We start from the raw sequence: 23,799 nt of genomic DNA on the forward strand, positions 1-23,799 counted from the left end.
GCCAAAAGAAAAAGAAAATCTGATTACCAACAAGGTGACCTAAACTTCTATTTTAATTTCCACTAGAAAATAGGTCTTTTAACCATTATTTGAATTCAACAGCTTTAAATTTGATTCTAATATGGCTGTCCCTTTGTCTACATATATGCTTTCTCATGGTGGAAACAAAGTCTTAGTCAAGATCTTTACAAATACAGAAGATATTTGCCTTCCCTGGCAATGAGGAGGTGTGTGTTATGAGGAAGAGTATCACCCCGAAAAAGCTACTCTTGTGGTTTAGTTGTTACTTATCAGCTGCCCCAAAAATAACAACTTTCACATATGGGATCAGATATTACCCAAAGACAACAGTATTGAATGAACTTTCTGTTGGTTGACCTACCCTCTGTTTTTCCCCATCCTGGCCTCTTGTGTGTCTTGCCTTAAGAATACGACTCAGCCATTACTCCCCCGTGACGTAAAATAGCACTTAGTGATTTTATCTGGGAATGACTTATATTTTCAGTGGCTTTTCCCTCCTCTCCTAATTTTTCTCCATTTCTTATCATAACGAAACTCAGAAAAATGCACGAATCGAAAAGCTTTCAATATACTCTGATGTCCTACTTCCATGATGGACCTACATGACTTTGATGTATTTATGTTTCAATTACTATCTGTTTTAGGCTCCAAAGAATTCTTGTTAGAGTGAAAACTTAATGGTAACAAATGATTACCATTCAGGTAATCACCATTTAGTCTGCTAGTGCTGCCATAACAAAAGGCCAAAGACTGGGCATTGTAAACATCAGAAGTTTATTTTCTCATGGTTCTGGAAAACAGAAGTCTAAGATCAAAGTGACAGCTGGGTTGGCTTCTGGTGAGAGCTTTCTCCTTGGCTTACAGATGGCCATCTTCTCTCTGTGTGCTCATGTGGATCTCTGTGCAGCACACTCCTGGTGTCTTTATGACCCTTTATAAACCTTTATGACCTCATTTACCTGCTTATGTCTTGAAAGGTTCCACTTCCAAATACAGTCACATCGGGGGTTAGGACTTCAACATATGGATTTGGGGAATGGGGGAAACAATTCAGTCAATAACACTGGCCCATATGCTGGGATTTTAAAGGACTGGCTCTTAGTAATGTCTTTAAGGTCCCACAGGACACTCTATGTATGGTTCATCCAGGATTCATTCAGCTCTAGAAGGTCCATTTGCTAGCCCCATCACAAATCATCAGCTACCTCTGGACTTGTGTCTTGGTATATAGAACAAGTATATATGTGTCTGCAGTATTGGAGCAACCAATGACACTTCTAAAAGAAACTCTTCTAATCTTTCCTTTACATATCAGGAAATGGAGCAAAACATTTACTAGTGACTCACAGTGATCCAAGTGACTGTCCCATAAAGGTGCTAGTCTCATGACCTAAACCTCTATCCTTTTAAATGTATTTGTCATAACTTAGAGCCATCTGAGTGAATCAATCCTCATTCACTCACTCACTCATTCATTCATTCATTCATTCATCAACTATTTGTGTTGAATGTGCTAGTCAATATACAACACACTGGGATTCAGAGGTAAGGAAGACAAGGTCCCAAATTATAGCTGAGAACTGAATTTGAACTTCCAAAATGTGGACCTTTGGACCTAAAGCTCAAGGACATAATCACGATCTTGGTTTCAATACCATAAAAAGGTAGATAAAAATTAAAATCCTTTCAGGTCAGGACTGCTGTGAGGCCATACAGTGCCACTGTGCAAGTTTAAAAATGGCAACCTTGGGGCGCCTGGGTGGCTCAGTGGGTTGAAGCCTCTGCCTTTGGCTCGGGTCGTAGTCCTAGGATCAAGCCCCACATCGGGCTTTCTCCTCCGTAGGGGGCCGGCTTCCTCCTCTCTCTCTTTGCCTACCTCTCTGCCTACTTGTGATCTTTGTCTGTCAAATAAATAAATAAAATCTTTAAAAAATTATATATATATAATATATATATTATATATATAACAAAAATGGCAACCTCTGTGGACCCAGACTGGTACATGAACAGTCCAAGCATACAATGAGCATCCCTTTCTTCAATGGACACAGGCTAAAAAGAATGCACAGACAGGATTGTGGCCAACTATAGACTCCTCGGTTGTACCCACTTGTCCAAAGAACACAAACTGCAAAAATTACATGTGGCAGTTGTCTTCCAGGTAGTGGAATTCAGAATTCAGAATATATTGGGAAGCAACACAGGCCACCAGGGAACATTCCAACTGAACACCACCCTATAAACCAAAGAGTTAATCTGAGAAGATTAAGCTCCAGGAGATTTCAAGGGCAATCCAGAGATTAGAAGAATAGTCAGTAGACACTCAGAGACAAAATATGGGAATATTTAAATTCCACAACAATGAAATTCTGACAATCTTTGTGACTGACTTTATCCCAAGGAACTCTTTTATCTTCTAGAGAGAACAAGAAAGGTAGACTACCTGTATACATCATGCTTGTTCCAGCCATCTATTTTCTGAATTGGATTACAAATGAACTATGAATAGGGACCAAAGCTGTGAATGCCATGTACCTTTGAAGTACTTCCTAAATGTAAAGCAATAAAATCCTATTTCCAACAGAAGAGAGAACGAGAAAGAGAGAGAAAGAAAAGAAAGGAAAAAAGGAAAAAGAAAAGAAAGGAGGGAATTAAAGAAGGAAGGAATGAGGAAGAGAGAAAGAGAGGAAGGAAAGGAAGGAGGAAGGAAGGGACAGAGGAAGAAAGGGAGGAAGGAAAGAAGGAAGGGTGGAATGGAATAGGAAAGAAAGAGGGAGGGATGGGGCACCTGGGTGGCTCAGTGGGTTAAGCCGCTGCCTTCGGCTCGGGTTGTGATCTCAGGGTCCTGGGATCGAGTCCCGTGTCGGGCTCTCTGCTCAGCGGGGAGCCTGCTTCCCTCTCTCTCTCTCTGCCTGCCTCTCTGCCTACTTGTGATCTTTCTCTGTCAAATATACAAATAAAATCTTTAAAAAGAAAGAAAGAAAGAAAGAAAGAGGGAGGGAAGGATGAAGGGAGGGAAGAAGGAAGAAAGGAAGGAAGGGAGGGAGGAAGGGAAAGAGAGAGAAAGAAAGGGGGAGGGAGGGAGGGAGGAAGAAAGGAAGGAAGGAAGGTAGGTAGGCAGGTAGATAGGAGAACGGAAGGAAAGAATAAAGGAGGAAGGGAGAGAGAGAGAAAGAAGGAAGGAAGAGAGAGAGAAAGGGAAGGAAGGAAGGAAGGATTGATTTAAAAACCAGCTACGTAGACACAACTAATTTCTAGTCACAGAAACAATTATTGGGTGAAGAGGGCAGTCTCAAGGGTCCTGCATATACTATCCTACGATATCACCATATTTCATTTATTTTAGTTAGTGTTTTTCCAGTAGCTATGCATGAGTGCATGTCATCAATTCAGTGAGTGAGAAGTTTGATAACATCATTTTTCTATATCATGAAGATAAATACACAACTTAGCTTTGGGCTTACAATTAAATGAACCACAAAACACTGATTTATTAAAACTCTTTGCAGATTTTTGGACAGAAATTTATTCATGCTCAAAGGTAACAAGAAATTGTTGTAAAGGTTACTGAACTGAAATTTTTTATTATTTTTAATCCCAGAAGGAAAAAAAATTAAGTAAAATCTGTATTCCCTTAATTATGTTATGTCATATTTAGGTGGACCAAATTAATAATAAGATTGATAGGAAATATTGCAGGTATATATGCTGATCAAATATAAATAACAGTTTTATTTTTTTTTACTATGGTAATCTAGTTGACATACAATGTTACAGGAGTTTCAGGTGTACAGCATAGTGATATGTGGTTTAGTATCAAAACCAGTACACTATTTGTGACCACACATCAGCCCTAGATTGTAGGATTATCATCTAGAATCCATATTTTAGATGTCCACCAACTGTAATTCTCACTTCCACAAGCACATTGTTTTTAATCTTTATCGAACCTACTCTGTCTTCGTTTTCTACTAGTATGTCCTAACCTACACTGCCATTGCAATTCGTCCCATGAGCTTGAGGGGCTGTTGTTTCTTACGATCACCCCCATATTTCTCCCACTGTACCACCACAGTGGCTGGTTTCAACAAACAGATATATGACTATATAAACTATAGTCATTTGCTTCACTCAGAGTCTCCTTTATTTGTATTTCCCCTCCTTTGTGATTATCTAGCCTCTTAAAAGCCTCCTTTTATGTTCTCTAATTTAAAAAATACTGAACCAGAATTCAAGTAAAATCAGCCATAATATGTGACTTTAAATGTGCCTGGGTGGCTCAGTTATTTAAGTGTCTGACTTTGGCTCAGGTCATGATCCCAGGGTCCTGGGATCAAGCCCCTGTTTGGGCTCCCTGCTCATTGGGGAGTCTGCTTCTCCCTTTCCCGCTCCCAATGTTTGTGCTCACTCTCTCTCTCTTAAATAAATAAATAAAAATCTTTACATAAAACAAAATGAAGTGTATAAAAAGATAATGTATAAAACTAAATCCATATCTTCCTCTCTCCCAATCTATCCAATTGTAATGGTCAGAAGTTAAAAATTAATAGGTTAGTGCCCATCTTTTCTCTCTTTTTCTCTCTCTGTTTTATGTGTGTGTGTATACACTTAAATATACACCCTCTTATTCCCTCCAAATATGGGAATGTGTGCGCACACACACACATTCCTTTTTCCATTGAAAATATCTTACAGATCTATATCTCCAAATTAACACAAGAAAAAATAGTTTATTCTTTTTTTTAAGATTTTATTTATTTATTAGAGAGAGAGTGAGAGAGAGAGCATGAGAACGAAGAGAGCCAAAGGGAGAAGCAGATTCCCTGCTGAGTGGAGAGCCCAGTGTGGGACTTGATTCCAGGACTCTGGGATCACAACCTCAGCTGAAGGCAGTCGCCTAACCAACTGAGTCACCCAGGCACCCCTAGAACTACTTTATTCTATTAAAGGGCTGCATGATATTCCATTGTATGGACTCCCTTATAATGCGTCTATACTTCACTGAAAGATAGTTTACATGCAGTTTTGTTTGTTTGTTTGTTTTTATGGGGGACACGGCAATGAAATTACATACATCTTTAGGTAGTCTATGCAAGACATTTTTTCCATGTAATAAATTTTTCAAAGTGAGATGGCAATTTCAGAAGGGTTTTTTTTTATAAGATTCTTGAGACTATGATTCATTTTTAGATTCCCAAAGAATTTATATAACACTCTAAGATAACATTCTAAGATATAACACTCACTAACTGGCGTTACGAAACCGGGGTTAATTGAGTGGTTGACTATTCTAAAAATAGAACTAACTTTTGTAAATACCTGAAAAATACAACTGATCCTTTCACTTTTTCCCGAAGTGATAGAGTCTACATAGCCATCCAGAGTTTCAGCTGAGGAGATTCTGGGGATGGGCATCTCTCTACTGAGAAGCAATGTGTTATTGTTTGACTTGGATAAAAATGAAAGCCATCCCTCCACTGTCAGTGAGTAAGCACTACCATCTCTTAGTTTTACTGCATCCTGATCTACTAATCTTACTGGGAAAATATACCTGGTATTAGATGAGTACAATATACTTGAAAAGACCATTGTCTGAAGGCAAGCCCGTTTTATCAAAATTCCTAACTGGGCTAATACTCTCTTGCATTCAGCTTCTTCATTTGTGAAATAAGAGAAAAACGAGACTCAGTGATCCTTTCTGATTCTAAATTCTCTACTATAATCCTTGCCCAGAAAGATAGCAGTGCCCGGGGCATGTGGTGGCTTAGCACTTGAGCAGCCATCTCTTAGTTTCAGCTCAGGTTATGATCTTAGCTTTATGGGATGGAGCCTTCATGGGGCTCCACACTCAACACAGAATTAGCCTGGGTTCTCTCCCTTTCCCTCTCCCTCCTTATCTGCTTTTCCTTCTCTGCTCCTCCCCCAACTTCTGTGCACTCTCTGCAAAATAAATAAATAAAATCTTTTTAAAAAGATAACAGTGCCATATATCCTAATGTCTAAGATATTCCTCCAACTTTGATTGAAAATGGAATTACCAGAAACATTTTTCCTAGACCCATTCAAATTGTATAAAACTGGAGATAAATGTTTGCAAACAGTCAAAATGGGTATAATGATTCCTACTGCACAGAAGCTTTGTGAAAATTCAGTGACAGATACTCTTAGAATACTTTGGTACTTAGCATATACAAGTACTCAGTGACTTCTACATTTCTTCATTATGATTACTGGAGAAGATTTAGAGCTTATGTTTAAATGTTATACCACTATGTCCTGTTTTAAATTATGAAATCATTAATTTAATTAAAATAGAATTAATTAATCATGATAAAAAATTTTGACATAAATTATGAAGTGTCTTAGCCTCTTCAAAGACAAGAATAATCTCAAACATACTTACCCCTGAATTAATATCAAAAGAGCTAAAATATAAAATACAACAAGCAGAAGAGATTATAAAGAACATACTTAGAACCTCCAATCACTGTTGGCTTATCTAGGTCCAACCTACGAACTGAAAGAACCCTGTGTTATATAACTTGCATAACAATGCCAAACCACATTCTTGGTAGAAACAGCATCCCAAGGTTCTAGCACTTAAAATAGCTACTCCTAGCACATATAAAGGCCAACACATGTATATTTTATGCATTTTATTATTTCATAAGATTTCAAGCAACAACATATTACAGCAAGAAAGGACATATGCAATTATTAAATCCTTTAAATCTAGAAAGAGGACTCAAAACCTTGATCTTACTCAAATCAATTCTCTCCTAAGGTGAATTATATGTACTGTCTATATTGCAATCAAATGCCAATGAAGTTTTACCTACAATCTTTCTGCTCCAAATACAACTTTACCCTCTCCCCTTTGGGAACTTCCCCTCATGTTTTTTTCTGCATAGAATCCTCATCCCCCAACTCCGCCCCCCTTTTTTTCCTTTCTTTTTTCTTCCTGAGAGAGACAACGAATCTCAAGCAGGTTCCACATTCAGGGCAGAGTACAGAGCCCAATGCCAGGCTCCATCTCACGACCCTGAGACCATGACATAAGCTGAAACCAAGGGTCAGATGTTTAACCAACTGAGCCACGCAGGTGCTCTCCCATCCCCCAGCTTCTTTTCAGACCATTGTCAAATCTAACTTCTGTACGAGATAGACATTGATCCTCCCGCACCTGGTTTTTGATTGGATTCAACACTCTACGATTGAACATTGGCTCTACCACTTGATTTTAAATCCACAGAGGCCCTAGAATCCAGGTGTCTTTGACCCTTTCACAGAATGATGGGAGCTTCAGATGCTCGAAACATATATTTGGAACCGAATCAAATCAAATAAAATTGAATTGAAGGTGACTTGTTTGTTCAACCTTTAAGAATATATAGCTCAAAATTAATATATGTTTACTGGTTCTGCTAATAGCAGAGAGAGAGAAAAGTAAGCCATTAAGTGCACTACAATTAAACCATTAAACTGACTGAAACCCCCTTCAACTTTGTTGCTTAAGTGTTATTCAGAACCAGGAGAGTTTGGGGACTCGAGGGAATTTTAGTCCCCAATCTGCTTTACAAACAGCACTGTAGTGCCCATTGGATCAGATGCCGTCTGAATGCTAGATACACATGAGTGAAAAAGACAGAAAGTCCCCTGACAACAAGAATTTTTTGGTTTCATGGGCAAAAAAAGTAAATAAATAACTATAATTCCATCTCATGACAGGGTAAATAGAAGAGCATGGAACTCCCTAAAGGCCTCTCAGAACCATCCAAGATGTGATCAGAAGAACAGAGGGAAGTGAGTGAGCTCACAAAAATACAAAAGGGGGGTTGGGGGGTAGACACAACTGCAGGGCTGAGGGAAAGCAGGTGGGGGTGTCTATGGCAAAAGACAAATCCATGTGAATTTGTTTGTTCTTTGTCGCAAGCAACAAAGGGCCTTCTTGGGTTTGATTAAACATTCATACCTACAAAGCCTGGCACCACGCCACTCAGAAGGAATTAGAATAGAAGCCACAGGTTTCTGGCACCAGAGTATCAAGCATCCTCTCAAGATCCCCACAGAATGAATATGAGAGACGCCCTAGTTAAAAAGCCTTTCATCCACAAGAACCAATACTCCCCATAACAACTCCAGTTTCCAAAAACCCCAATAGAGGGAGGCTCGGAGGCAAAAGTCACCACACTCAAATGTTACTTTGCCCATCAAGGACAATTTCTCCACAAGCAAGACTGCCTAGATGCATACTCCACATACGGACAGAGGCAGACAGCTAAAGGGTGTCGGAAGTAGCCAGGGAACAGCCACAGAAGGCAAGGGAGAATATATTTCACAGGTATGTAGGACTACTCAAAGGTTTAAAGCAAGGGGATGATTTAATCATATTTATATGTGAGATAGCTATGTGGCTATTCCATGCACAGGAGACTGGAAGAGCACAAAACAGCCTAATGTCTTATCCCAGCCTCTATAGATCCACTCCCCAACTTTCCTGGTCCTGTTCTCTTTCCCAGGGGTCTGAATGCACTACAACAGTGAGTTCCCTACTTTCTGGCTTTCTGTTAGGTCAATCTTTGCTGAGCCCCAGCAAGAGGTCCAAGGGCAGGGAGAGAAGGAGGCCAGGTTTTCTGCCCTTCCAGGTTCCCTGAGATTGTCTGTGTCCTTCCCCCAGGTGTCACTGTTCTCTTCTAGATGGTTCTCAGAACAGCTCAGTCTCACCTGGGTTCTTACAACCTCTCTGGGGACTAGCTACAGGAGTACTGAACTAGCTAGACTTATTCTTATTTTTAAGTATTTATTATTATTAATGATTATAATTATATATTATATAAGTATAATTATTATTATACTTACATATGTCCGGTGCAACATCTCCATGGAAAGCTATCAGCATTTGTGACCCCCACCACCAGCTTCTGTGTGCTTATTCTTACAAGAGAATCTGTAACATGATTGGGAAGATGGTGATCAGTATCGCAACTGCTTTCCCAGACGTGCCGACAAGCAGGGAGCCTAAGTGTGTATCTCGCCTTAGAGCAGCCCTTAGAGGCTGTGGCTGGCTGGTGTGGCTGGACTGTGAAAGCCCAGCTCCTTGCCCCTGCTCAGTGTCTGAGTTCTGCCTATGCTCCATAAGTCCCCTGTGGGATCAACTCAATTTTTTTTTTAAAGATTTTATTTACTTATTTATTTGTCAGAGAGAGGGAGAGCGAGAAAGTGAGCACAGGCAGGCAGAGGCAGAGGGAGAAGCAGGCTCCCTGCTGAGCAAGGAGCCCATGTGGGACTCAATCCCAGGATGCTGGGATCATGACCTGAGCCGAAGGCAGCTGCTTAACCAACTGAGCCACCCAGGCGTCCTGGATCAACTCAATTTATCCCACACTCAGGGCCCACGGCGAAGCAAAAATGTTCATCTATCTTAATCAAAATGAAGGGGGAAATGTTATTAAATGTACTAACATAGAAATGTTCTACTTTCTTTTGTTGTCTCTCTTGACTTGTCAGGTGCTTTTATCTTCTATTTTTAATGTCTTTTGAAGAAAAAGAAAAACTTAACACTGTAAATAATAAGCCTCAATTTCACTGTTCATGTTTAGGTTGTGCAATGTTTGATTTAGATATAAATATACAAGCAATTGATTTATATAAAGAATCATTGAAATTACACAATCCCTATTTTGTAACTTGTACATGCATGTATATTTCATTGTTACCAGAACAGTGAAATGCTGAGCAAAAGGAGCTGAATTGTTTTTGTTTCATTTCTTCATGCATACACACTCTACCAACACACCACCCTTGGCTTAACTGAATAAGAAGGGGCTGAAAGGAAAGTGAACTATGGGTTGCTTTAGCTCCCCCTTTCCTTCTCTGTCATCATTTTTAGCATAAATGACTACCTCACACATGGAAGTAAAACACTAGCAAGAGAAGATCTGGCAGGTTTCCTTAGTCCTTCATGTTTCTTGGAATGCTCCTACTTCTTTCTGCACTCTGAGCAAATTCTGTTTCCGAGGGAAAGGGCAGCTCCCAGGCCTGTGGGCACCCCAGCTTCCTCAGTCATGGATTCAACACACTTACCCTGTCCTTGTTCTCAGTTGCGCTGACTTGCCACTCATTACTGCTCACCAAAACTCCACGCCCCGGGAGCACCGCGAAGGTTCTATGCCAACAGGGAGGCGAGGAATGACAGATACACAAACTGCACACGTCTGCTCATGTGCGTGCTCCATCGTCCCCCACCTCAGACTACACTTACAGAATACAGGCTCAAAAAAGGAAAAACAAATAGTTAACTTGTGGAGACCACAATCCTGCAAGACCTGAGTCTCCCTCAGTCTATAAATGTCCTAGTGATTTACAAGGAAGAAGCTTTCTTATCAATAGCCTAATTTCCAGAGACCCATAACTCAGTTTCTGAAGCCCTAACATCATCTTCCCCTCCATAAAATTGAGGGAGGCTGAGGCACAGGGAAATGTAAATAAAGTTAAATTTCTCCTAACCCTAAAGTTCACTGACAAGGACGTGTGATAGGAGAGTGACATCCCTCCAGGAAGCTCCCAACTATCTTACTGTTAATGCCCTACTAAAGGGAAAAGCCACCTTAACTTGACAAATAGCAAAGCCTCCAGCATCCTGTGTGTCTTCTGAATACATGAAAGTTATTTCAAACCCTCCCTTTTCCTTACTTGTCCCAACCCCACAGTCCATCATCACCACTCCCCAGAACCCAGGGGCAGCAGCTCTTTCTGCCCATGGGTCCTTTCCCGGCACTTTAATAAAATCACCTTTTGCACTAGAACATTTTAAGAATTCTTTCTTGGTCTTCAGCTCCAGACTCACTTCTATTCTACAACTTCATCATGGGTATAGTTGTACGGGGCTGGCAGTTCGCGGCATGCCAGACACCTCCTGAAGAGAGAGGAGGCGTTACTACACCTTGCACCTCTGACCACAGATGAAAGAATGAACAAAATGAATAAAACAGAGTCTGCCAGACCTCTGCAGAGGGCACTGCACTTGAGAGTTCACTTCTGACTCATTTATCAAGTGACCTGGGAGGTTTCCCAGTTTTGAATGGATCTGAGAGTGAAGGCAAGAAGCACACTCCACAGGGGAGTCCCACAACCCCCTTTAGAATTTGGGAGACTTCCTAGTGACAACACACAGAATAACAATACATCTCCTTTTCCCAAGACAAAACCCTTTATGGGGTGCCTGGGTGGCTCAGTGGGTTCAGCCTCTGCCTTCTGCTCAGGTCATGATCCCGGGGTCCTGGGAGCCTGCTTCCCTTCCTCTCTCTGCCTGCCTCTGCCTATTTGTGATCTCTCTCTGTCAAATAAATAAATAAAATCTTTAAAAAACAAAAACAAAACAAAATGAAAAACCCTCTACTATTCTCTATATAAATCCCTCAGGGGGAAATTAACAGCAACTGCATAATCCATAATCTATACTCCAGTGATCAGCAGACTTCTCTCCATCCTGGCTTTGTCACATTTCAGGCTTCTAACAGCAAGCAAGTTTGGAAAGGCCAGGATCAGTAATGAAGATGAAAAATTGCATAGCCATGTTTGAATGTAAAAGAGAGAATAGAAAGAGATGAGAAAAGGAGAAAAAAAAATTTCATTACAAATACAAGTATAAAGGAGTAGAGTTACTTTCAGCTTTCCTTTTTGTCACTATTTATGACTCCCCCCTTCTATTACTGTAAAAGTGGAGGGTGTTGTTCACATATTTCCTAAGGTAGGTAAATTCTAAAAAATATCTAGTATTTAAAATCAAAGGCTGGATTCCTGGGTGGCTCAGTGGGTTAAACCTCTGCCTTCATCTCAGGTCATGATCTCAGGGTCCTGGGATTGAGCCCAGCACTGGGCTCTCTGGCTCTCTGCTGAGCAGGGAGCCTGCTTCCCCCTCTCTCTCTGCCTGCCTCTCTGCCTACTTGTGATCTCTCTTTTAAATAAATAAATAAAAATTTTTAAAAATCAAAGGCTTTAAAAAACAATATAAAAAAGTACTCTTTATACCACATATATCAAAACATGATTCTGTGAATTACAATCTATTTTCATATAGTTCTTAAATTTCCAATTGGCACAGCATTTTCACATAGAAAACAAATAGTTCACTCAATACATCTATAAAGAAGAAAACGGAGGATATTGTTAATCCTTTAGAGACAGAAATCAGCAAAATGCAGAGCTTTTCAAATAACTTAAAATGAAGCCATTTCTTAATATAATATACAAATGTGCACTAGGATAAATTAATTTGCTACGTGAAATAAAAATTCCTACCCCTGTGCATTTGGGCGATAGAAGCATTGCACCAGGACTAAGGATTTAAAAATGAATACAGTGGGTTGACAGATGAGAAGGGAGAAGGGACAAAATGGGTGAAGGGGAGTGGGAGGTACAGAATCCCAGTTAGGAAATGAACAAGTCACGGGGATGAAAGGTCCATCACAGGCAATATAGTCAATGGTATCGTACCAGTGTGGTATGGTGGCAGACAGCTGCTGTGCTGACGGTGAGCACACCTAACACACAGGCATACGGAATCACCACGCGGCACGTCTGAAACTAACGTAACATTGGTGTCAACTATACACTTCAATAACAAAACAATGAGTAGGATGATCAACTGTGCCCTTAAGGACACCCACGCATTGCACACACATACACGCACACACATACCAATACACAAGCATGCACATGTGCGTGCATATATCAAGAAATACAAGAAATTTAAAGGAAAAGTAGTGATTGCTCCCAAATAAAGTTATTGAAGACCTTACCAAAAAAGTAACATATTTGATGGGACCTAGAAAGACAAGATGAATTTTGTGAGGAAGTAAAAGAAGGGAGGACAGGAAGGGGGGAAGTGGCTGAGAGAGATGTTCAAGGAAGAGAAGACGTCATAAAACCGAGGAAGAAATGGCTTGTGAAAAATGGTCACAAGTCTAGGGCCACAGTCTAGATTGTACTTTCGGTAGAAGAACGTTAAATTTACTACGAATACTAGAAATCAAAATGTCCCTAAAGGAAAAATCCTTGCATTTTCAAAGTCTAGCAAAATACATGACAAAATTTGGAAGGAAACGGGAAACATTTTTGACAAATTAACATGGGATATTTAAGTGTATATTGTGTTTTATGACAGTGTTTTGCATTACATTTCATGTCTTGCATTTGTTTTATGTCTAAGCTTTTTATTACCTTGGGGATAAGCATTTATATGAAAAGCATCATTTCTACTAAAACACTAGTCGTAGCAGTTGGCATTTAATAGTGCTCTAAAGAATCATTTTCACATCCTCTCTTTAGGGAACTATACTTTAGGAGTTGCAAGTGTTTGAAGAAAATAAAAGCCAAGATGGATAGAGAAAAGCAAAAATGAGTGAGAAAATTTCTTGGCGCGTATCAATCACATTCTGCTAGCAGAGTCCAAGTGCAACTAGATCTTAGGATTCCAGTTCTATTTATGGTGCAGTTGAAGAAGTTCCTTTGAGACCAGGGGGCTTACTACCAAACTGCAAGTTTTGATATTGTCCATATCATAAAAGACTTTCTACCTCACTGTCCCTATAACATCAATATGATGCATGTTAGCATACTTTACAAGCTATACAGGATTTCCATGTGCAATAATAATAATTATTGCCTGCTGAATAATATAAAATGGATTATTTTAAATAATTAATAGAAAACATCCATTAAGGACTCTTAAAGAATATTGTGAGTACTTATTCTGTGCCAACCTCTGTGATAAGTCCTCTGCATAATTATTTTATTGAATCTTTTCAATGAAGTAATGGAAATAAGTAGGAACCTAAATTTACAACTGAGGAAACTGACTTAGAAAGGTAATCTGACTCTTCCAAGGAAATGTAGGAAGGTAATACAGAGAAGGTAACAGAAAGAAGACCTGAATATACCCAGTACTAGTATCAAAGACCCTGATGTCAACCATAAGAAATCAAAGAACCATAAGAAAAGAAATGGCCCAACAGGTAAAATGGACAAAAGATTTGAACATATACTTTCCAAAGATAAGAAACTTGAGACTGTGTATGCAGCATCACTAATTATAATGAGAATGCAAATTAAAAAATACAATCAAATACCAGTATACTGATACATGACTAGAATGGCCAAATTTAAAATTTTAAGTCAAAATTAAATAAATGACAATACCAAGAGTTGCGGTGATATGAAGGAACTCGAACGCTCACATAGTGCTGATGGAAAAGCATAAAGGTACATCCACTTGGAAAAATAATTTGAAGTTTCTTAAAAAGCTAAACATACACTTAATCATATGATCTAGCCATTCCATATAAAGTATTGACCCAAGAGAAATGAGTGCATACAGCCACACAAAGACTTGTACAGGAATGCTCCTAACAGCTTTAATTCAATAGCTAAAAACAAACAAACAAGCAAAATGTTTATGAGATGGTAAAAGGACAAATGGATTGTGGTGTATCTACACAATGGAATAGCTATTCAACCATAAAAACTACTAATACACATTATTGAATGGATTGCAGAACCCCTGTGCTGAGCAAAAGAAACTAGGCAAAAAGGAATACACACCAATTTCATTTATATGAAATTCTAGAAAATGCAAACTAATCTAGTAGTGAGGAAAAGCAAATGCCTGGGATGATTTGGGGCAGAGAGAGGTAGAGGGAGTGATTATAAAATATAAAGGAACAGAAGGAAACTTTTGGAGGTGATGAATACATTTATTTTCTTGATTTTGGTGAAGGTTTCACAGATGTGTACTTATGTCAAACCCTATGCAGTTGTACATTTTTTTTTAAGTATCTGCAGTTTATTTTATGTCAATTATACCTCCCTAAAGCTGTTACAAAGGTATAAGTTTACTTTTGTGTTTCTGTGATTTTTTAAATGTTTTTCTTTATCTGTGAGAAATACTACCAACATTTTATTTTTTTAATTTTAGTTTTTTTCAGTGTTCCAAGTCTGATCATTCATGCACCACACCCAGCACTCCATGTAATACTTGCCCTCCTTAATACCCACCGCCAGGTTCAATCAAACCCCCACCACCTCCCCTCCAAAATCCTCAAGGGTTCTCTCTGCACAGAGAAAGATTAGAAATTTTCTGAATTTTCTTCTGTGAGTTAATCCTCATTTCCTCAATACACTTCAGCAATCACAGTATACTTTTAAAACTAAATACCGTTTTAATTATTTTTAGACTGTCCTTTTTAGTTTTTATTGATTGATTTATTGATTTTTAAGATTTTATTTATTTGACAGGCAGAGACCACAAGCAGGGGGAGAGGCAGGCAGAGAGAGAGGGGGAAGCAGGCTCCCCACTGAGTAGAGAGCTTGAGGAGGGGCTTGATCCCAGGACTCTGGGATCATGACCTGAGGTGAAGGCAGAGGCTTTAATCCACTGAGTCAACCAGCGCCGCTGTCCTTTTTATTTTTTATCAAAGAAAAATATTTTAGCAGATCAACTCATGGCACAGCCCAAGACCAGCTCTGAAATGATGACCACTAGAGCAGACGACTCAGCGGCCCCGGGGAAAAGCCAAATGAAACATCCAGGAGAACCCAGGATTCTTCCTCCATCTAAGAGAAGGCCAAGCCTGCCACTGCTGTCAGTGAAACAGAAAGGACAGGGAGAATCCCATTCTGGGGATTCAGCCATGTGTTCAAAAGACGAGGGCTCCAAAGTCACAGCAATGTCTGTGTTGGAAGAAGTGCCTGAAAAACTGCCAATACCAGTAGAAATCAATGCTGAAATAAAACATCAATTAAAGAGGGAAATCTGACAGTTTGGACGAAAATATGAAAGAATCTTCAAACAGCTTGAAGGCGTGTGAATATCTTTAAAGCTGCGGAAAAATGTTTCGTACATACCATGAAAGAAACAGCGAGATTTAAAAGATAAGACTTGATAACGCGCCTGGAAAAGGTACCAGAAAAACTAGAAGCTCAACACTTCCTCACCAAAGATTATAGTCACACCCCAAATTTATAATCCCATGATTGAAAAGATCAGTGAGCAAGAAGAACCAGTTTACTATCCTAGAATGCAACCGGATATTGTTGATGTCTCCCGGCACCTCAGCTAAGGATACTGTCCTCTTGGGGCGCCTGGGTGGCTCAGTGGGTTAAGCTTCTGCCTTCGGCTCAGGTAATGATCTCAGGGTCCTGGGAATGCGCCCCACATCCGGCTTTCTGCTCAGTGGGGAGCCTGCTTCCTCCTCTCTCTCCGCCTGCCTCTCTGCCTACCTATGATCTCTGCCTGTCAAATAAATAAATAAAATCTTAAAAAAAAAAAAAAAGAATATTGTCCTCTTGAGACTAAGAAAAAATACTGGAACTTCAATGTTGTAAGTTTCTGTTAGTAAAAGCTGGGTATTCCCCCTTAAAAAAATTGATCTTAGTTGACACACAACGTTACATTAGTTTCACAGGACAGCATAGTGATTCAACTTCTCCACAGTTAGGCTACGCTCACAAGTGTATGTATCTGCAAGAAGGAGACAGGAAAATATCAAGCTGAGAGCCAGTTTATATGTTCTTCCTACTTTTCTGCAGGTTTTTTTTTTTTTTTTGCAAGAAAGGTGAATTCTGTATTTAAAAATGTCTTTCTAAAAGAAAGCACTGTCTTAGTACAGACTCTTGAAAATTTGCTTACTATACTGGCAATTCTTTCTATACCTACGTTTGTTTAAAATAATCGTAAAGTCAATTTATAAACACCCACTTCGGCTGCGGACCTTCGCGCTCAGATGAATTGGCTGCGACTTTTGTTTTACCCTAGTTCCCCGCCCTGCCTCCCCCCACTCCTTGGGCTTTGGACAGAAAGAGATCAAAGACGGAGGGCAAGGACCACCGCTGGGTTCCTCCTTTCTTTTCCTAGTCGCAGCGCGTACTTTTTTGACAGCATTTTGAGCTGAGATGAAATAGTACATTACAAACGCCCAAGGGTAGAAAGAGGGCAATGTTGAGTTAATGCAGTTGTCACTGTCATCTGTCTGTGCCCAGCCCAGACAGGGCGCGCGTCCCGGCAGCCCTCCCCTTGGAACCCTGGCGCCTTTGGAAGGGAACGGGTGTGTGTGACGCAGTCGCCGGTCGCTTAGGGCCTCGTTCCGATTCAGACCTGAAGCCCCTAGCGTCCGGCCACACGCAGTGCCGCCCTGGCCTCAGTTTCCCCACTTCTAAAAAAGGGGGGTCATGCTGCCCTGTTTCTTGTTTCTCTCCAAGAACATCGGCCCTTCACTGGTGTCCCTGCGCAATGCGCGCCGGGGCTTCGCGCTCCCGCCGCTCCGGGTCTCCAGGCTCCCCTCGCGCCCTAGGCGCACTGCCCCACTGCGCCCGCTGGCAGCAGCCGCCTCCTCCGGGAACCCAGCCCGGCCCGCCTCCGCCCATTCCCGGGTGCGCCAGAACTTCCACCCGGACTCCGAGGCTGCCATCAACCGCCAGATCAACCTGGAGCTCTACGCGTCCTACGTGTACCTGTCCATGTCCTATTACTTCTCCCGAGATGACGTGGCCCTGAACAACTTCGCGGGATATTTCCTTCGTCAGTCCCGGGAAGAGACCCAGCACGCGGAAAAGCTGATGAGGCTGCAGAACCAGCGGGGAGGCCGGATCTGCCTGCAGGACATCAAGAAACCAGACCAGGACGACTGGGAAAGCGGGCTGAACGCTATGGAGTGTGCGCTCCTCTTGGAGAAGAATGTGAATCAGTCCTTGCTCGAATTGCACACTCTGGCCTCAGACAGAGGTGACCCCCACTTGTGCGACTTCCTGGAAACTCACTATCTGAATGAGCAAGTGAAGTCTATCAAAGAACTAGGTGACCACGTGCAAAACTTGATTAAGATGGGGGCCCCAGATTCTGGCCTGGCAGAGTACCTCTTTGACAAGCACACCCTTGGAGATGAAAACAATCAGAACTAAGTAACCCACAGGCTGCCCTCCTCACTGCCCAGGCTGTGAAAAGACCCAGTCCACAGACTCCTGCTTTCTTGTCCTTAAAATGAACCTCTATCTTTATACCCCATAATGCTGTCCCAATAAAGTGACTTGTAGAGAAAATGAAGTTGGCCCCATATTAACAAGGGCTTTTTTCCAACATCAAGGTAATTTTTCCAGCCGAAAGGTAGCCCACGATACCACGGTATAAAAAAGACTGTGAAAAAGCTACTGAGAGTATATGCAAACTTTCTCCAGTTATCAAATATTATTCCAGACCATGAACCTTCACTAAAATTCTGCAATTTTCAACTGCACAAGTGCCCGTTATTTTCAAGACCTTATACTAAAGGCTAAAGTGGGAAGATGTGTTAAGATAAATATGCAAATAACTCTAACGAGTTGAAGAAGATATACAGTACTGTAAAAACCATGTAAGCAAAATTCCACGACAGCTTTTACCTTTTCCCAGCATGTTCCAAGAAAAAGTGATGTCCAGCAATGATTTGTTTTTAAAGGATTTTGTGATCAAATAAATTTAAGAGAAGCTACACAAAGTATCAATGCTGGCCTTGGAAAGTCACAATGTCTATGAGCATTTAGGGGCTCTGGGAAGTCTTGCAATTAAAAACAAAAAACAAAAATCTTGGATTATTTTTGTTTAGCTCAGTGTTTCCCAACACAGCCAGTCACTGTGTGTGTGTGTGTGTGTGTGTGTGTGTGTGTGTGTGTATTTGAAATGATAATCTAGGTCGGTCTGATTAGAGACTCTACATCACCACTGGGCTATATATATAGCCTCTCTTTTCACATACCAAAAAGAGTAAATGCACTGCAGAAACAATCTTTTGTGGCCTGTAGAATGGAGGGGAAAAAACATTAGGGTGAAAAAATCAAGAAGAAATCCAGAATGAAGGAGGCATCAGCAAGGCAGATGTTTTCTTGGGGGGTGGGGGGAAAGAGGCATGAGAAGATTTATGGGAGAATATTTGATCAGCAGGCCTTGGGCTGGACTAAGAACACTGGGTGGTGTTTGGGGAGATGGGCTGGAGCCAAGCATGGAGGAGAAAAGGATGGGCTTAGGCTTAATTTATTGAGCAATGACAGTGCTTTGAAGGGCTCTCAGCAGAAGAATGCTATAATAAGAGCTGAGCCATCAGAAGTTCAGTTGTACAGAATACAAACCGGAGAACAACCCAAATGTCTGTGTTCGTTTTTTCCTCTGAGAAACATGTCAAGATGGGATTAAATGTGTAAGAAATGTTTTAGGGGAAACAGAAACACCCTTGAGAGAAAATGGGAAAGGAGCTAGGAGAAGCTGGCAGAGCCCCCAGACCCCATGCAAGTCTGATCCTGCAGGAAGAAGAGAGGATCATGGTGCTTGGCTCTAAGCAACCTTCTGCAGGGCTGTCTGGGCGAACCAAAAGCCAGAGCTGTTCATCAGAGGAATCCCAGGTCTCCCAGAAATGGGCCTGCCTAAGTACATTTCCGGAGCTCAGTTATTGACTGGGAAGTGCAGGCTTGCAACAAGCTAAGAGATGAATCGATTTTCTAGCACAGCAGCAGGGGTCCCTGGCAAATTGTGCTCCCCGCAGTCCCAGATCTGAGAGGCTCAAGCACATGACTGCACAGACTCAACAAAATGGTTTAGATTAAAATACCATACATGGAATGCCCTACGGCTATTAGATATGATTTTTGCCAAACACATAATAATGTGAGCAGAAATCCACAATGTGTTTTCTTAAAAACAAGCATAAAACGGGGTTACATTATAGAACTGTATAGAGACAAATACAGGGAAAGTAATATATATGCGCCCCAAACGGAAGTATATATACCGACAAATGAAGCCAGATGACCTCTTAGTGAGATTGTGTTGGATATTTATTTTCTGTAGCTACTTGTCTTTTTAAAATAAATTTTTTATCATGGACACGCATTATGGTATTATAATAAGAAAAGTAAAAAGGTGGAGAGAAAGCAGGAAAAGCCTGAACCATGGCAAAATCAATAGAAACAGAAACAAAGAGATGTTGATGAGAGTTTACAGGCAGAACCTTTTAAATTTTGCAAAGGACTGAATGCAGAGAGTTATAGATATGGGGTACAGAAAGAAAACTGATAGATGTCAGACGTGTTACTGGAGAAGAGGATCTGAGAATAAAAAGGGATCTCAGACAGGAGGAACAATTGGGTGTGGGGAGTACATAATGATTTGCTTTTGATTAAGGGCACTGGCCTCACTTTCCCTTCTATCCCTAAATTGGTTTATTGTGCTTCGCATAATCCTATTACATCTCTTCAGAAAACTTTCTCTTCAGTTCTTCTGGATGAGTGTTTTCCAAACCGCAGACTGCAACCCATTAGTGTGTCAAGTCAATATCCACCTTTTGTCAATAAAACAGATTTGAAGAGAAGTCAAAGTAAGGGAAGCAAGGGTACAATCTCCTGAAATTCTTGTGGGTGTGGGTGTGCACCTGTGTTCATGTATTTACCTCCCATAGTGGTACTTCTTATTCTATGTTGCTGTCAGAAACATACAATAGCTATTGTCCCAGGCAATTCTTTGACACATTCTCATCTCCGTGCTCTGTCTCCTCCAGCTCCCCACTGTCTGTGGATAATGCTCTGAGAATTTAGAAGGAATCCCAGGAGAACCTCACACTTTCTTATCATTGAATTGATCTCATGCTTGCCTTTATATTCACCTGCAAAGCATTCTGTTCTGCTACCCTGGTTGCAGGTTCTATGCTACTTCCTAAAACCCACTGCCCACGGTGCCCTGAGTCCCAACCCTCACACTTACTGAAGGACATGAGGACATCACACCTATAATTATGCTTCCACTGGTATCATCAGTTTTTCCCATTCTACTGACTGGTTCCCATGAGAAGCAAAGTTGATGTTATTTCTCCTTTATCTTTTTTTTTAAAAGCCACCTATGGACTAACATTCCCTCCAGCAAACACTAAGCTATCACCCCTACTTAGCTCTCTCTTACAACAAAGCTTCTTGAAAAAGTTATTTCTGCTTCCTGGCCCTATTTATTCTGTTTTCCCTTGGGCCCCCAGCAAGTAAGCCTGTGTTCACTGTTTGCCACCACACCAATCACTTTATTTCTGCATCGGGATCATCAGTGACCTCCTTGATGATAAATCTAGTGCTTTTTGTTCCCTCAGCCAGCTAGCAGAACTTGTCATTTCACTCCTAAAACACTCACTCACTGTTGTTTGTCCGTCTCCATTTCTAATTGCCCCTCATCTTCCTGAACTTTACATACTGGAGGGTTCCGGAATTCTGTCCTCACATCTGGGTCTCTTCTCCCTCTTCATCTAGACTCGCTCTTTAAAGATCTCAGCCAGTCCTGTGACTTCCATTTAAATATCTGTCCACTGGGTTCCAGTCCAACAAGGCAATGTAGGAAAACCCTGAACTCAGCCTCTCCACGACACTTACCAAATTACAGCTATTTATGGAATAATTCTTCCCGGAGAACTGACTACACAGCGAACAGAACAGCTACTGAACAACAAAGGCAGAGAAAAGGACAAGAGAATAGCAAGAGAGACAGAGACACCATAACAAGAGCGATTCCCATTCCAGATACTGAGAATGGCAGTGGGGGAGGAATCAGACTGAGGAACTGGGAAGAGAGTCCTCTGTCCTTGGGCATAAAAAAAAAAAAAAAAAAAAAAAGCCACAGTTTGAGAGTTACTACCATGTAAAAAAGACAACACTAGAACTCTGCCAAATGGGGGAGTAGCTGTGGGGACACTGTCTAGGCTGGAGGGACTGGAGAAGCACAGTTTGGGTTCCCATTCCACCTTAAAAGCCTAGACTGCAGGGGCACCTGGGTGGCTCAGTGGGTTAAGCCTCTGCCTTCTACTCAGGTCATGATCTCAGGGTCCTGGGATGGAGCCCCATATCCGGCTCTCTGCTTGGCAGAGAGCCTGCCTCCTCCGCTCTCTCTGCCTGCCTCTCTGCCTACTTGTGATCTTTGTCACATAAAAAAATAAAATCTTAAAAAAAAAAATAAAAGCCTAGACTGTCCAGCAGGGTCTGGACACCATCACTAGTGGGTCTGGTCACACACAGAGCTTAGAACTATAGCAAACTCAGGGCTTGCAAACAAACCCACACCAGTCTGGGTCACACACCAAGTTTTGGGTTTTGGGTTTTTTTAGTTTTTAAAAATTTGTTATTATTTTTATTTTTAAGATGGATGATTTCTTAAGAATTTTTCTTCTTTTTTTCTTTTTGGATTTTCCTCTTCTTTGTTCTTTTTTTCCTCTTTTTTTCTTTTCCTTAAGTTTTTTCTTTCCTTTTTTATTTTTTATAAAATATTTTATAAATATATTTTTATATTTTATTTTATAAAATATATTTTTTAAGATTTTATTTGACAGAGAGAGAGAGAGATCACAAGTAGGCAGAGAGGCAGGCAGAGAGAGACGGGGGAAGCAGGCTTCCCGCTGAGCAGAGAGCCTGATGCGGGGCTCCATCCCAGGACCCTGGGATCATGACCTGAGCTGAAGGCAGAGGCTTAACCCACTGAGCCACCCAAGTGCCCCTATTTTATAAAATATTTTATATTTTATAAATATTTAATAATAATTGATTAATTTATTTTTAGTTCAAATAAATTTATTTATTTATTTAAATATTTTAAAAATAAAATATTAATAAATATTTTATATTTTATTTTATAAAATATTTTATAAATATAATACTTTTATTAAAAAGTATTATTATTATTATAGTTCTTCTCTTTATTAAAAAACCCACAGTTTCAAAGAGTAACTAGCATACAGAGCCACAGCTCCAGCCAGGAAAAGTCCCCAGGCACCCAGTCTGTATATAGGACACCATACACAAGACCATTCCTTCAAACTTAAAAGAAGTAGCTGTTCCACCTAATCCACAAAAACAAAAGACCAAGCAAAATCGGAAGAAAGAGGAATATGTTCCAAAAGAAGGAACAAGAAAACACCTCAGAAAAAGAACAAAAGGAGACAGAGATAATGAAATGCTTGATAAAGAATTTAAAGTAATGGTCTTAAAGAAACTGCACTGGAGAAAAGAGTGGAAGAGCTCAGTGAGAACTTCAGTAAAGAGAGAGAAAATATAAAAAAGAACTGATGAGAGCTGAAAAATACAATAACTGAAATAAACACACCGGAGGGAATCAACAGTTAGCAGATGCAGAAGAACATGGTGATGCAGAAGACAGGGAAATAATAGCACATAGGCTGAACAGCAAAAAAAGGAAGGAATTTTTAAATTGAAGAGAGGTTAAAAGATCTCTTGGACAACACTGAGCAAACAAACATTCGCATTACAGGGGTCCCAGAAAAGAAAGAGAGAAAGAAAAGTGTAGAAAACTTATTTGAAGAAATAATAACTAAAAACTTTCCTAACCTAGGGAAGGAAATAGACGTTCAGGTTCAAGAAGCACAGAAGGTTCCAAACAAGATGAACTTAGGAGGTCCATATCACAACACATTATAGTTAAAACGTCAAAGATGAAAGATAGAGACTTTTAGGAGCAGCAGGGGAAGAAAAAGTTTATGTACAAGGGAAACCCCATTAGGCTATCATTTGATTTTCTAGCAGTAAGTTTGTAGGTCAGAAAGGAAGGGCATGATCTATTCAAAGTGCTGAAAGGGGGAAAAAACAAACAAACCAAAACCAACCAACCAAACAAACAAAAAAACTCCAAAAAAAGAAAAAACAAAAAGCAAAAAAACCTGAAACCAAAAATACACTATCTGGTAAGGTTATAATTCAGAATTATAAAAAAAAGAA

At 40.4% G+C, this 23,799-nt stretch overlaps 1 protein-coding gene and 1 long non-coding RNA gene across 2 annotated transcripts in view; one reads left to right on the forward strand and one right to left on the reverse strand.

Annotated features, from left to right (window-relative positions):
• LOC122916336 overlaps nucleotides 1–23,799 on the reverse strand; it is a 178,356-nt gene that overhangs the window by 22,802 nt on the left and 131,755 nt on the right. The window lies entirely within an intron of this gene.
• Nucleotides 17,248–17,976, forward strand: FTMT (ferritin mitochondrial). The gene has a single exon (XM_044263556.1). The coding sequence runs from the start codon at nucleotides 17,248–17,250 to the stop codon at nucleotides 17,974–17,976; it is 729 nt and encodes a 242-aa protein (XP_044119491.1).

This window comes from Neovison vison, chromosome 1, assembly GCF_020171115.1.
Source record: "Neovison vison isolate M4711 chromosome 1, ASM_NN_V1, whole genome shotgun sequence".
Classification (NCBI taxonomy): domain Eukaryota; kingdom Metazoa; phylum Chordata; class Mammalia; order Carnivora; family Mustelidae; genus Neogale; species Neogale vison.